Here is a 13,904-nt window from a genome sequence, read left to right as displayed (position 1 = left end):
ATACACATACATACATACATACATAGAGAATACTGTGTTTATGGTTTTCCTTAATTTTCATTGTATCATTTTCAGGGTCAGTGAAGACATGAAATTAACTGATGTAGAGCTAGGAAAGCTGGCAAATAATATCCAGGAATTATTGTATAGTGCTTCAGACATATGCCACGATCGAGCTGTCAAATTTCTCATGGCAAGAGCAAAGGTATTTTCACCAAGCAGTAGAAATTTTATATTTATATGTAACATTATTATAAAGATAAAGAGTTATATCTTTGTTTGTATATCTATACTTTCCTTATACCCATTGTAGTTTTAAAAATAAATAATTAAAGATACTGGTTTTAGTAGTACCTCAGTTCACAAATGCTTTTGTTTGCAAACTCTGCATCAGGTGACAAAGATGACTGTGGCCATATTTTCCACATGAGCATGAACATGGCCAACTTTTCTAGACTTGTGGAATGAATTAAATTTGTGAACTGAGGTATTAAGTTGTAAAGATATTGAGAGAGTAAGGGAGATATTGAGATGTAAAATAAATAAGAGAAACAGAAAAAGCTATCAAAACGTTACTTTCAAATAATTATTAAAGTACTTATTTTAAAATATAAAGCCTTAATTTGAATCTTAATGTGCTATTATATATAAAGCACATATATAAATGTTATTAATGCAATTAAATGCCAATATTGTGAAAATTTTATAGTATTACCTGAATTCATTTGAGTTACTGCATTAGTTATATAGAATCAGAGTCAAATTTGACATCTTCAGTTTTCCATGTTCAATTTTTAGTTCTGAAGTATTGCAAAATTTCATTTAAATGATTTTGTTATTAATTACAAATATTAATGATATTAATATGAAATTAGTATGAAAACAATATAATTAATATTAACTCATTAAACTGTGTTTGTTTTATAGCTTACCATGTTCAATATTCTAACTCCCTTTTGTAATTTTTGTGTTATTTTTAAAATTTAGGATGGCTTTCTTGAGAAGCTAAATTCCATTGAATTTATAACACTTTCTAGATTAATGGAAACATTCATTTTAGACACTGAACAAATTTGTGGAAGAAAAAGCATGTCATTACTTGGAGCACTTCAGAGCCAAGCTAACAAATTTGTAAATAGGTTTCATGAAGAGAGAAAAACCAAGCTCAGGTACATCACCATGTTTTGTTCTTCACTTTGTTGCAAAGCACAATCATTACTGTAAAAAGAAAACTTAAATTGACTGGGTAGTCAAAATTCCTAATGAAAAAAATTTTTGATAAAAGATTATGGAATTAAAATTACATTTCTTGGCTTTTCAAATAGAGTTAAAATGTTTACTTCTATTATAAAGTACTCACCGGGAAGATCCTTAGTAGGATGACTTTTTTTTCTCCATTTAAAGTTAAGTAAATCGTGTTTCGTCATTCTCCTTGATTAGGCTAAGAGATATAAAAATATTTACTGAAAATATTGGTACTGTACTACTTATAAGTGATTCCAATTTATTAAAGTATTTGGCACTTTTAAAGTGTTACATAATCAATTTTTTATTTTCAATCAAGGAAAATGGTGTTGAAATATTAAAGTTAATTTTTTTTTTTAAATTTTGAATAGCCTTCTCTTGGATAATGAGCGCTGGAAGCAAGCTGATGTTCCTGCAGAATTTCAGGATCTTGTTGATTCTATATCAGGTGGAAAGATTGCTTTACCTGAAAAAAAACCAAGGAGTATGTGTATTCTTTCACACTTTATTCCAATTTCATGTTGTTTATTTTTTACTAATGTTTAATACTTTAAAAATCTGTAATGCTTTGAAAAGCCTAGACTACTGGAGCATATTAAATAGTTAACTGGAAAAGTATTTATAGTAATTAGTAATAATAATTTCCAATGCTTATTGAGTATGAACTATGGGCCAGGCATTTGATAATGTGTTTTACATGTATTGCTTCACTTTATCCTCAGAACAACCTACAATTAAATTACTACTATTGTTTCCTTAACCATGGGGATGCTTTAGGTTTAGAGGGATTGGAGAATTTTAAACAAATTATAGCTGGGGCTTGAACCTAGCTTTATGTAATTTTACAGCTACATATTTCTTAACTCCTATACCAAATTGTTTAGATACATGTTTTCATTCAGTGAACACTAGTTAGCTTACATTTTGTGTCATAAATTGAGACAGATAATAGCTATAATTCCATTTTTAAAGAAGGTAAGTTTAATGAATGAAACCAAAAGAATATTTGACTGATTACATGTAATAGAGGAAACCAAAATGTAAATAACTGTAGAGGCGGGATGGGACTGGGGGAAGAACTTCAAGGCGGGGGAAAAAAAAAAAAAGGAATTGGAGAAGTAGGAAGAAATTGGGAACATAGATGTAAAAGAACTGGAAGTTCCACCTGGAGAGAATTGTCATTGCTGCCAAATAGTTAATTTTGATATGAAAGGAATATAATAGTAAGGAGATATTTTTGTACATATGATAATGTAAATTTATATACACTCTGAAATTACTAAGCTTTTGAATATTTTAATGGAGAAGGTAGCTGCATTATTTCAAATTTTATGTATTTAATGAAGATTTAATTTTTTTCCATAGAAATATTCTCAAATTGTGTACTTCACATTTGCACGAAATGCAACTCCACTACAAGAGAAAGGCAGTAAAGTAAGATAGTAACTATTAGTTTGACTTGAAAGGCTACTTGCAGTAACTTAATGTATTGATAGGAGTCAGTGTAAAGTTCAGTGCTAAGGGTGGGTAGACAAGTACAATATACCTTTTCAGTAAGTTTGTAAAGAAAAAATAAGTTGAAGTGGTAGCTAAAAAGATAAGCAGAATTGGAGAGATTGTTAACCTTAATCCACTCAGAAGGTAGTTGAGAGAAGAGTTTATTATTTTTTTGTTTGTTTTGAGGTAGAAGCTGAATTTTTATATTTAATAGAAATAGAAAAGAGAGTAGTTTAAAGGCAGGGTGCCAAGAACTGAATCCAGAGTTTAAAATAAAGACTTCCTACCCTTCTACCACTATGACAAATGGGAAGGGGTTTAGGTATAAAATAAGTTTATATAGGGCAGAGAGAGAAATTGAAAGAATTAAGTAATTTTCTGCTATTTTTAATAGGTAACAGTGTTAGTGGTTATAATTTTTAAATTGACTATGATATTAACAAAATATAAGATTTATTACTCATCAAGTCTTTCAAGCTGTATTTGACTGTCTTGCCACTATGTGAGATAATATGCTAGATAACTAGGACATGTTTCCTGTTCCTGAACAGCCCATAGTCATTAAATTCTAGTTATTCAAACCAGAATCATTTTTTAATTAATATATGCAGAATGATTGGATTAACCTTTTATTTTTTTTTTCCTCATAGTGAGCTATTTTCACTTTTTGGAAGATTTTGATGCTTCTGCGTCAGTCTTTTTCCTCTGAATAGCATAGATATATGGTATTAGAAGTCCAGGAACATTTTATTACTTTTCATCAAGGATTCTGGATTGTTATTCATTCACTCATGATACAATTTTCAAATTACTAGGCACAGAGCTAGACATTGGAAAAATAAAGGTTAATTGGTAACTGCTAATATTAATTGTGTGCTTTCTTGGTGCCAGACACTATTTGTTCTAAGTACTTTGTACACGTTATGTCATTTATAGGTCCATAAACTAAATCTTACTATTGCCACTTAACAAATATGGAAATTTAGGCTCAAAGGAATTAAGCAACTTGTCTGGAGTTACATAGTTAAGAAGTGGTAATCAGGATCCACATTCAGGCAGAATGATGTTAGGGTTCTTAACTACTATGCTGTGTCGCTTCTGTGCAATGTAGAGAATTAGTTACCAAACAGTTCTTGCCTCTAAAGATGTATAGTATGACATACAGAGTGAACTGCGATTAGAAGTTTCAGTGCACTGGATTTCTTTGCATGAAAGAAAAGAAGTAGTAGACTTTGTATCTTAGCTTTCAGAAGGACTTGAAGTTTAGGGAAGAGCAATAATTTGCCTAATCAAATTAGTTTGTTGATCCAGGATAATCAGTCCATTGTTCTTTTTACCTTAAAATACTGAATTTTTTTATATAATAATGAAAAAAATCACCTGCTTAAAGTAACATCTTTGTTAAAATCTAAGGAGTTAAATATATAATCTCTCAATTGAATTTAGAAATTATTCTATGAATGATAATGATAAAGACAGCCAGTTGAAGTGCTAGTTCTGCCTTCCCAAACATTTAATAACTTTTTAAAAAAACCACTTCCTAATCTACCATGTACCAGGCCTAGAGGATAGGTAATTTGTTATCACTATCCCTATCTCATTAACAACTATCTTGAAAGACAGATATTATTATCTACATTTCATTTTACAGATTTTGAGGCTCAAAGAGCTTAAGTAGTTGACCTAAGATCATGCTTCTAATAATAAGAAATACTGCAACTTAAATTCAAATGTTATGGGATACATTTACTCTGAGAAATTTTGCTTCTCAACAGTAGGTATTTATTTTTAGAAATGGGGTAGTTCCAAGCCCTAAATAAAATAAATGGAACTATTATTTTCAACTTTTTCTCCAGTGTTTTGTTTCATCATGTATTCTTTTCTCTCTTGTTTATTTGGTTTACTCTTTAGCTACAGAAGGAAGGAAACCAGCTGAGGTTCTTATTGTTGAGGGACAACAGTATGCTGTTGTTGGGTGAGTAGTACATGTTTTTCATTTTTGAGTCAGTTATATGAAACTTAAGTCTTCCAGTTTCCTCTTTAGTTGAAATGGAAATTTTGAATTAAAATTTTCAGTCCTGCAATTTTTTTTGGGGGGTATCAGAGTTCAAACTTGGGACCTTTTGCTTGCAAAGCAGGTGGCGGAACCCCTGAGCTAAATCCCTGGCTCAGTCCTATAAAATATTTAAAGGATATTTTATGGATTACTTTCTATTTCCTATAGTCTGTAATATGCTTTATCCATTAAGGACTATACAAGCTTAATAAAAAGACTTTGATTTTCTCATGTACAGTAACATGAAATGTAGATAGTCTAAGGGTTTTTAATGGCTCCATGATGTTATTACCATCCTAGGCTCCTGAAGTTTTCTTAAGTGTGTTATATCACATAGTAGTTTAAGCTGTGGGCTCCAAAAGTAGAAAATAGTTCTATACATAAAAATATTGTGAAAATTAAATAGATAATGCTTTAAAGCATTTAGTGTAGTTCTGCAATAGTTGTTTTTAATCATTTGAATTATTAGATCTTTTTACTCTTTATTAATAAATATATCCCTAATTCAAGTTGACTAGGAATCATACAGATCCCAAAATTGTTTGTCTGGTATTACATGCCTTTTATTAAATAGATAATTAAGATGACAGCTTCATATTCTTGATACAAAATGTCTTCATAACATTTAATAGCATTTTACACTTTATATAATTTTGGGTATATGATTCATTTGATCTTTACCACCCCTTTGTGAAATAAACATGTCAGAGATTATTGTTTTTTTCCTGAAATACTAGAATTGCGGCTTTGAAGGTTACAGCGTAAAATATCCAAAATAGAGTCTTGTAATTGTTTTTTAAAAATAGGTACCCCCCTCCAGGAAGAAAGTAACTCTGTATGAATTTATCATGGCATTACTTTAGTATAATAGAATTATTTCTTTGCTTAGCATGATGGTGCATACCTATAATCTCAGCAGTCTAGTAGGCTAAGGAAGAAGGATAGCAATTTTGAGTCCAGCCTGGGCAACTTGATGACTTAGTGAGACCCTGTCTCAAAACAAAAAAGATTGGAAATGAAGCTTAGTGCAAAGGCCCTAGGTTCAATCCCCAGTTCTAAAATATAATCGGGATTATTTCTTTATGTTTATATCTCTGTGTTAAGATTCTAAATTCTGCACAGGTAAGGGATTATCTCTTACCATTTTTATTTTCTTGTCACCATAATAAGCATTCAGAAAGTATGTACAAAATTGATACTTTTTCTCAGGCTATACTGAAGCTTTCAAAGTGCACAAATTCCAAATTAATATCTCATTTCCTTTCTCCTCTGGAGTTCTTTATGCTTTCTTGTAGGGAAAAATCTTTTTTTTTCAACCTCCTTGTAATCTCACTTCTTCAACTTAATATGTTTTCCCTCTTTACCCATTGTCTGGTTATGCTTCATGTGTGTGATGGAAATGGTCCCTTCTGGATATCTGGTTTTCTGGCTCTTTAGGCAAAGAGGCTATTGCTAAAAAGCTGACTTCCCTGACTAAAGGGCATCTATTATATCTTCTGAGAGAAGACTACAAAAGATATACAGTGGACTCATGCCCCATAGAGCAGGCAGTAGGAATATGTATAGAGAATAATACATGGACTAGTAGGTAAGCCATTATAAAGACTAGTGACTATCTTTCTTGAATCACTACTTTGTAATAATCTGCAGACTTTTATAAAGCATTATTTTACATGGATTTCAGCCTCACAATTAATTTAGATGTTCTATAATAAATGGTTCCTTCCCCCCTTAATTTCAGTCTCATTTAACCTCCCAGTAACGTATTTTTCAATTTGTGACCTGTTCTGCGAATTGAGGTGATAATTCATCTTTGCAGAACCTTTTGTGACCTACTATTAAACTTTTAAAGAGATGTATGATCTTTAGAAGCCATTGTAGCATCTCCTTTATGTCAGTAAGGACTGGGGGCTTCTTTTGTTGCTTCAATATTTATGATTTAGGACTGACTGTAGGTAATCAAAGACACTGGCTATTCATTTTGTCAGTATGTCTGGATTGACCAAAGAATGTAATACTTGCCTATTGAAAAACTTTCTTAATCAGAATGCCTCACAATGCTAATTCCAACAGCACAAAATTTGATAAGCTACTCACTCTCAGTGTTATATAAATGTTAAGCCTACAATTACACAGCTCAGAGTGAGTACCTTCTTGAACACTGTGCTTTAGCCACTTTTCTTGCCTCATTTGGCCAGCACTTGGCTGTGCTTATGGATGAAACACATATGAGAATCAAGACTTGCCATGTAAAGGTACATGATCCCAACAATGAATGTAACTGTACTGTATCCCTAAATGTACCAATAAACTCAATAAAAAAAAAAAAAAAAAAAAAAATCCAAAAAAAAAAAAAAAAAAAAAATCCAAAAAAAAAAAAAAAAAAAAAATCCAAAAAAAAAAAAAAAAAAAAAATCCAAAAAAAAAAAAAAAAAAAAAATCCAAAAAAAAAAAAAAAAAAAAAATCCAAAAAAAAAAAAAAAAAAAAAATCCAAAAAAAAAAAAAAAAAAAAAATCCAAAAAAAAAAAAAAAAAAAAAATCCAAAAAAAAAAAAAAAAAAAAAATCCAAAAAAAAAAAAAAAAAAAAAATCCAAAAAAAAAAAAAAAAAAAAAATCCAAAAAAAAAAAAAAAAAAAAAATCCAAAAAAAAAAAAAAAAAATAGTTACCAAGATTAGTATTTACTCAAATGCATTGAACTGATAAGTAATTTGATTTTATATGCCAAACCAGTAATTTTTCTTGTTTTGATTGCTGATGAGTCATCTTTCTTTTTTTTTAATAGAACTGTATTGCTGTTAATAAGAATTATTCTTGAATATTGCCAGTGTGTGGATAACATCCCATCTGTTACTACCGACATGCTTACTCGTCTGTCAGATTTACTGAAGGTGTGTATTACTTCACCACTTTATGAAAAATAGTTGGAATAATTGAATCATTAGGAAAAAGCTAATCTCTCAACTAAGACATTTCAAGGTCAAGTTACCATTGAGGCATTAATTTTGTGATGTGCAATCATGGTTACATCACAACATGTTACTGGAAAAAGGGCTGCCTGCTTCCTTCTCACTCCACATTTAGTGATTCTTCATTACACCCATAGAGTTGTTAATGACATTGGAGACAGGAGATGATTTGTTCGTTAGGTGCTGAACATGACTGAGGCCACTTAGGTCAAAAAACCTGGACTGGTTTCACATGTGCATGGAAGGAATTCACTGAACTTTACAAAATTCATCTCACTAAGGTTAGAGAATTTTCTTACATCATTCTTTCAGAACCATTGATATAAAATGAAAATGTGGTGATAATTTTATTCAACCATTTCATACTAACATTTTTACTGCTTGTATACAGGAATGTTTTTTTTTAACTCGTATTCTATTGATTAATTTTATCCTGAACTTGAGTTTTAGCGAAGATTTTTACTCTTTTGCAAAAAAGACTGAACTAGTTTTGAAATTGAGCTAGTTTTTTGAATGAAAATTTCTGAAAACTGATTTCTATAATTTATGAATTTTTTTCTACCAGAAGTAACTATTGTAGTTTAGTATTCTTCTCACCTTTTTTCATTATTGTGTAAATAGGTCCTAATAGTTCTTGACTAAGATGAAAGAGAAATATGTTTTTAGGACAGTTAACACATTACCAGCATCTACACGGATTGATTTTTAATAAATTGTTGATATTTTTTTTTCTCCTTCCTTTGTTAGTACTTCAATTCAAGAAGTTGCCAGTTAGTTCTTGGAGCTGGTGCACTGCAAGTTGTTGGACTAAAAACAATAACTACAAAAAATTTGGGTATGGATTCTTCCATTTAATACTGAGGTGTTATGATGTCACTTTTCTTTCTTTTTCTAAAAATAAAATTTAATAGAGTCTTACAGACAGAAGCACTTCTTGAGCAGCAGAAAGACAAGAGTTGTCACTTATCATGTGTTTTTTATTATGCCTGATGTTTTAATGGCTCTAAGCAAAGGCTATAAAAGTGACAAATGCTGCTTCATTATTTTATGTATTATAACTGAAAAGTTAATCTCTGGAGAAATGTTATGAGGAACTTCCTCTCTAACAGGTATAAGTTATTTGGAAACTGTAAATGTTTCCAAATAGAAAATGTTAAGTTGTAGTGTGTATGAAGTACTTTGGGCAGAAGGGTATTCAAATGTCAGAAGAGAATCAGTTGTCTTGTTAGTGTCCTTATACTGTTAATGCTTACAACTCAAGTCCATTGGGAAAGTTCATTATGTTTTTCACTACCAAATTATTTTCTTAAGAAAAATAAAATGTGTTGCCTTCTGCTATGCTGTTCTCCCTTTATGAAATAAGCTGAAATCTGAATAAAATTGACTTTTTAACTTAATTTGATTTGCAATTAAAATCAACTAATATTTTTTTGTTTTTCCATTATATAATCCACTTTTCAGCTCTTGCTTCACGATGTTTGCAGTTAATTGTGCACTACATTCCTGTGATCCGGGCTCATTTTGAAGCTCGACTACCACCTAAGCAATATAACATGCTTAGGCATTTTGACCATATCACTAAGGTATTTTTCATGTGTTTTCTATTTAATTTAATTGTTAAGTATTTTTTGGATATGTCTCAGAAGTCTAAAATATAATACTATTTCTCATTACAGGATTACCATGACCACATAGCTGAAATATCAGCGAAGCTTGTAGCAATAATGGATAGCTTATTTGACAAGCTGTTATCAAAGGTAACAGTTTATGAAAGTCATTAGGTTTTGTTTAGTCACAAAGGCATTGTGATTTTTCATTTTGTAGAGAATTCTTTACACACAAGTTAAGATGTGATAATAAGAGAATCTAAATTTTCAGGAAATATTTACCACCTGGTAGAATTTTTAACAGTTTTTCAGAAAAACGTGATGATCGTCCATGACCAAGGCTACCCATAAAGTGCTCTAACTTCCAGTTGGCTAATAATCAAATGCCTCAGAATTTAAAAACAATTCATGAAAAAGTTCAGATTTCTGAAGTAATTAATATTTATCTTCTAAATGGCTGGCGGGAATAGGGGAGATGATTCCAAGGATAATAGAAACCTTGCACAAAAGTATTTTTTTAAATATTGGTTGCATTGACAAATTATACTATCTTCAAAATAAATTTTAGTTTGAAAGCATTTGAGAGACAGAGTAGAAAGGATAAAGGTTAAAATAGGAAAAATAAATAATTTGAGATAAAGTGTGTTGCTTTGTTTTCCAGGCTAAAAAGTCTATAAATGACACTACAGTCTGAAATATTCCATTGTTTCTCTCATAGCTAATCAATTTCAGTGTTTGTTTCTTCTCTACTTTTCATTCCCAATAGATCATTAAACAAAATGATGTTCTCCAAAGAAATCTCAACTACAGCGGGGGAGGGTATTTTCAGGAAAATGGCACTTAATCACTCCAGTTGCTTTTGCCCTATCCTTTTCCCTAGGTTCTTTACTCCATCTCTTAGGAGGAAAACATAAATTTCATAACTTGAAAGTTTGAAGGCTTCTTTACTTTACAATCTATGTCCAACGTCATATTTAGGCTACAGAACTTTGATTTGCTTTTCCTTCTACTTGCATCCTTCAGAGTCTGAAATTGCAGAAATAGCAAGCATATAAAAACCATAAAAGGACGAGATAAAATGATGGAATGCTTGGAAAATAAAACTGCATTGGGGTAATTGTTCTTAAGTTTCAGTCAAAGGACCCCTTTATATCCTTAAAAATAATTGAGCACTTCAAGGAACTTTTGTTTATATAATTTATCAGTAAGCACCATATTAAAAATTAAAACTATGGTATTTTTAAACCCAAGAATACACAGACATACCTTCTATAACTCTTCAGAATGATAATATCATTACAAGTCATCTAAAAATCCCCACTATTTAATCATAAAAGAATGAGTATGAAAAGATAACTAAGATCTTAGTATTATTATGAAAATAGTTTTTATTTACCAAATTCCCTGAAAGGATCTGTGACTCCCAAGAGTCCCCAGACTACACTTTGAAAACTGTTAGTGTGGTTGATAACATGAATGTTACTTTATGTTTCACTTTTAAGAAGCTTAAGGAATTTATAGTTATGTGCATGTGTACCTTTCTATTTGTGATTATTAAATTATTTTCTAGTTTTATATGAGAAAAATTATTTAGAAATTTTCTGTTTTCTTCATAGGTGTCAAGTACTAGCTAAACTCAAAAGCAATTCTATTCCACCAAAATTCCTTTTTGATATAAGGCATTCTTCTGTGTAACTAAAGTCACTAACATATTAAGCTTTCAAGAAATTTACCATGCATGTAACAAAGCAGATGACTGTAAACTGCTGACAGTGTAGAATAAATGTTAGAATAAATAGTAGAACTAGTAGAAGGCTATGAAAAATAATGAAAGCAAAACCAAGAATGTGTCAGTATTCCCAAAATCCTGACTTTAATCTTTCATATTGATCATACACAGTTTTTGAATAAGAATTTCCTTATGATAACTTGATTTATTCTTTGTTTTTTATACAAAGAAAAATAATCACTTAATGAGTTTTCTTTGAGTTTATATTTATAACTTTAATAGTAAATAACATTTTGCTAAAATATTTTAAAATAACTTTTAAGACATTATAATACTTATAATATGTAAGTTTAAGTTTTTTTAAAACTAGGAACACATTCTTCCATAACTAAAATACTCTTTTCACACCTAACAAATAATTCTTCACTGTTACTTGTTTTTATATCTAAAATTATCAATTATCTGAAAATATCTTTTTACAATAATTTATTGGACAAAGCCTTCTCCCTGATTCAGTCATTGCATTTGATTATTTTGTCTCCTAATTTTTTTTTTTTTTTTTAACAAAGTAGCATACTTTCTCCTTGTTTTTCGTTTGGTTGGGTTTTTGTTGTTGTTGTTGTTGTTGTTGTTGTTTTTAGGATCATTAACTTGAAGAATGTGGCTGGGCTTTTATAATAGAGTGTTCTCTCCCTATATTCCCCACTGATATCTTCTGTCACCTGGCATATTACATTGTATTTGTAAGTCTCTCTTTGAAATTCCCTTTCCTGTTTGCTTTCATGTGTTGTGTGAGAGTTTAATCCTATTTTTAAATTCATAGCAAAATAATTGACAGGTTTGGCTTTTGATTTGACTTTTGATTTTTAGCTTTTCATTTTCTTACCTGAAATTTTAATTTTGGAAACAAAGGCCTGATATAATGTACACTAATAAGTAAGGGTACAATTGTGTGGGCAGAATGAAACGTTAATATCTTATTGTACTAACAGCTAGGCTAATGTCTTAGCCACCACTCATTTATTCATTCATTCTGTAAATTACGTGCAAACCAGTGTGTTAGGCAACAGAGGAATACATGAGTGAATAACAAATAACAAAATATCTAGTAGGGGAAATGTATCAATAATTATAAGAAAGGTAGAATATGTAAGGTGTTATAAGTAAAGAATTGATTGAGTGCATTGTAACTTGTGCTTTGGAAGAAACAGTTGCTAGAAAAGGAAGAAATGAGAAAGCTTCATAAATGCAGTGTGTGTGTGTGTGTGTGTGTGTGTGTGTGTGTATGATTTGCTTTTTTTTTCTTTTTCTTTTTTTTTTTTTTGTTTTTTTGAGACAGAGTCTCACTAAGTAGTTGAGACTGACCTGGAACTCACTATGTAGCTCAGGCTGGTCTTGAGCTCACAGCGATCCTCCTGCCTCAGCCTCCCTGTGCTGGGATTATAGGCGTGCGCCACCATGCCCGGCTAATTTGCTTTTAACAATAGATAAAATTAGGACAAATGAATATGAGGTGAAGAGTTTTCTGAGATAACACAATGAATAAACATGTTGGAGTCATAAAGTAATTCAATGTCAAGACTTTAGAGTAAGGTGAACCTAAATTCAAATCCCAAGTTTGTTACATATTAGCCATTGAAGAATTGTTATCTTAAGGCTCTGTTTCTGTCTCTAAACGGAGATAACAGATCTATAGCAAATTCCAGGAAATGCTAATACTTTGATGTTATTAATAATAACACAGGTAATAGTTTCCATTTAGCTAGTGTCTTGGTGTGGGTGAATAGCGGAGTTGGAGATATGTTGGAAAGATAGTAAAGATCTGTGACTATCAGTAGAAAGCTAAACAATTTAAATGAAGTATAATTTATAGTAAGTAAAATTCACCCTTTTTAAGTATGTGATTTGATGACTTTAACATATATATTAGAGGAGCTACCACAATCAAGATACGAAGCATCACTGGTAAACATTCTCTTGGACATTTGTAGTGTATTTTTGCCTTTTCCAGAATGTCCTTTAAATGGAATCATGCAGAATGTAGCCTGTGTGCCAAGCTTCTTTTCATTTAACATAATACTTTTCAAATTGATACATAACATGTGTCATGGTTTGTTCCTTTTCAATATAGGATAATATGCATTGTGTGAATGTACTACTATTATTTATCTGTTCACCAATTGATAGACATTTGAGTTTTGTTCAGTTTGGAGCTGTTATGACTTAAGATGTTACAGATATCCATGTATAGTCTTTGGGTGGGTGTATGTTTTCATTTTTTTAGTGTAAATACCTTAGGATAAGATCAATGATTGTGAATTATGGAAATGTAATGGTATTTTTATTTTTTAAAGTGCCATATTACTTGCTAGAATATATTACTCTTCCTTCCTTCTTGCCATTCATGAGTTCTATATACTCCTCATCCTCATCATAACTATTTAATGTCTGCCAGATTTTTTAACATTAGTCTCTAATAGATGTGTAAGGAGTGATACCTCATTATGTTTTGGCTTATTTCCCCAGTGCTGGGGATCTGATCTAGAACTTCGCGCATGCTAGACAAATGCATGCTAGATTGAGTTATGTCCCTAGCTCCTTTTTGTGTTTTTTGTTTTTTTTTTTTTATACTGGGGATCGAACTGGGGTCCTTGTACTTGCAAGGCAGGCAGTGGAACCACTGAGCTAAATCCCTAGCCCTTTTTGTGGTTTTTAACTTGCCTAATGACAAATAAGTTGTGCATTTTTATGTGTTTGCCATCCATATATTTTCTTTAGTAAAGTGATCAATATTTTTGCTCA

At 30.8% G+C, this 13,904-nt stretch overlaps 1 protein-coding gene across 3 annotated transcripts in view; it reads left to right on the top strand.

Annotated features, from left to right (window-relative positions):
* Positions 1-13,904, top strand: part of Vps54 (VPS54 subunit of GARP complex) — a 94,948-nt gene that overhangs the window by 65,046 nt on the left and 15,998 nt on the right. For 2 of the 3 annotated variants that reach the window (XM_010609746.2, XM_010609745.2), the window contains exons 13-20: positions 76-205; positions 988-1,169; positions 1,617-1,729; positions 4,654-4,717; positions 7,583-7,688; positions 8,514-8,601; positions 9,228-9,349; positions 9,443-9,523. In XM_010609746.2, coding sequence (XP_010608048.1) covers positions 76-205; positions 988-1,169; positions 1,617-1,729; positions 4,654-4,717; positions 7,583-7,688; positions 8,514-8,601; positions 9,228-9,349; positions 9,443-9,523 — 886 coding nt within the window. Of the gene's footprint in view, positions 1-75; positions 206-987; positions 1,170-1,616; positions 1,730-4,653; positions 4,718-7,582; positions 7,689-7,946; positions 8,048-8,513; positions 8,602-9,227; positions 9,350-9,442; positions 9,524-13,904 lie in introns of those variants that run through there. The other variant, XR_004517468.1, reaches the window with a different exon arrangement.

The sequence above is a fragment of the Fukomys damarensis genome, unplaced genomic scaffold, assembly GCF_012274545.1.
Source record: "Fukomys damarensis isolate Sample0158 unplaced genomic scaffold, DMR_v1.0_HiC HiC_scaffold_2, whole genome shotgun sequence".
NCBI classification, from domain to species: domain Eukaryota; kingdom Metazoa; phylum Chordata; class Mammalia; order Rodentia; family Bathyergidae; genus Fukomys; species Fukomys damarensis.
This window is presented reverse-complemented; position numbering and strand designations above follow the sequence as displayed.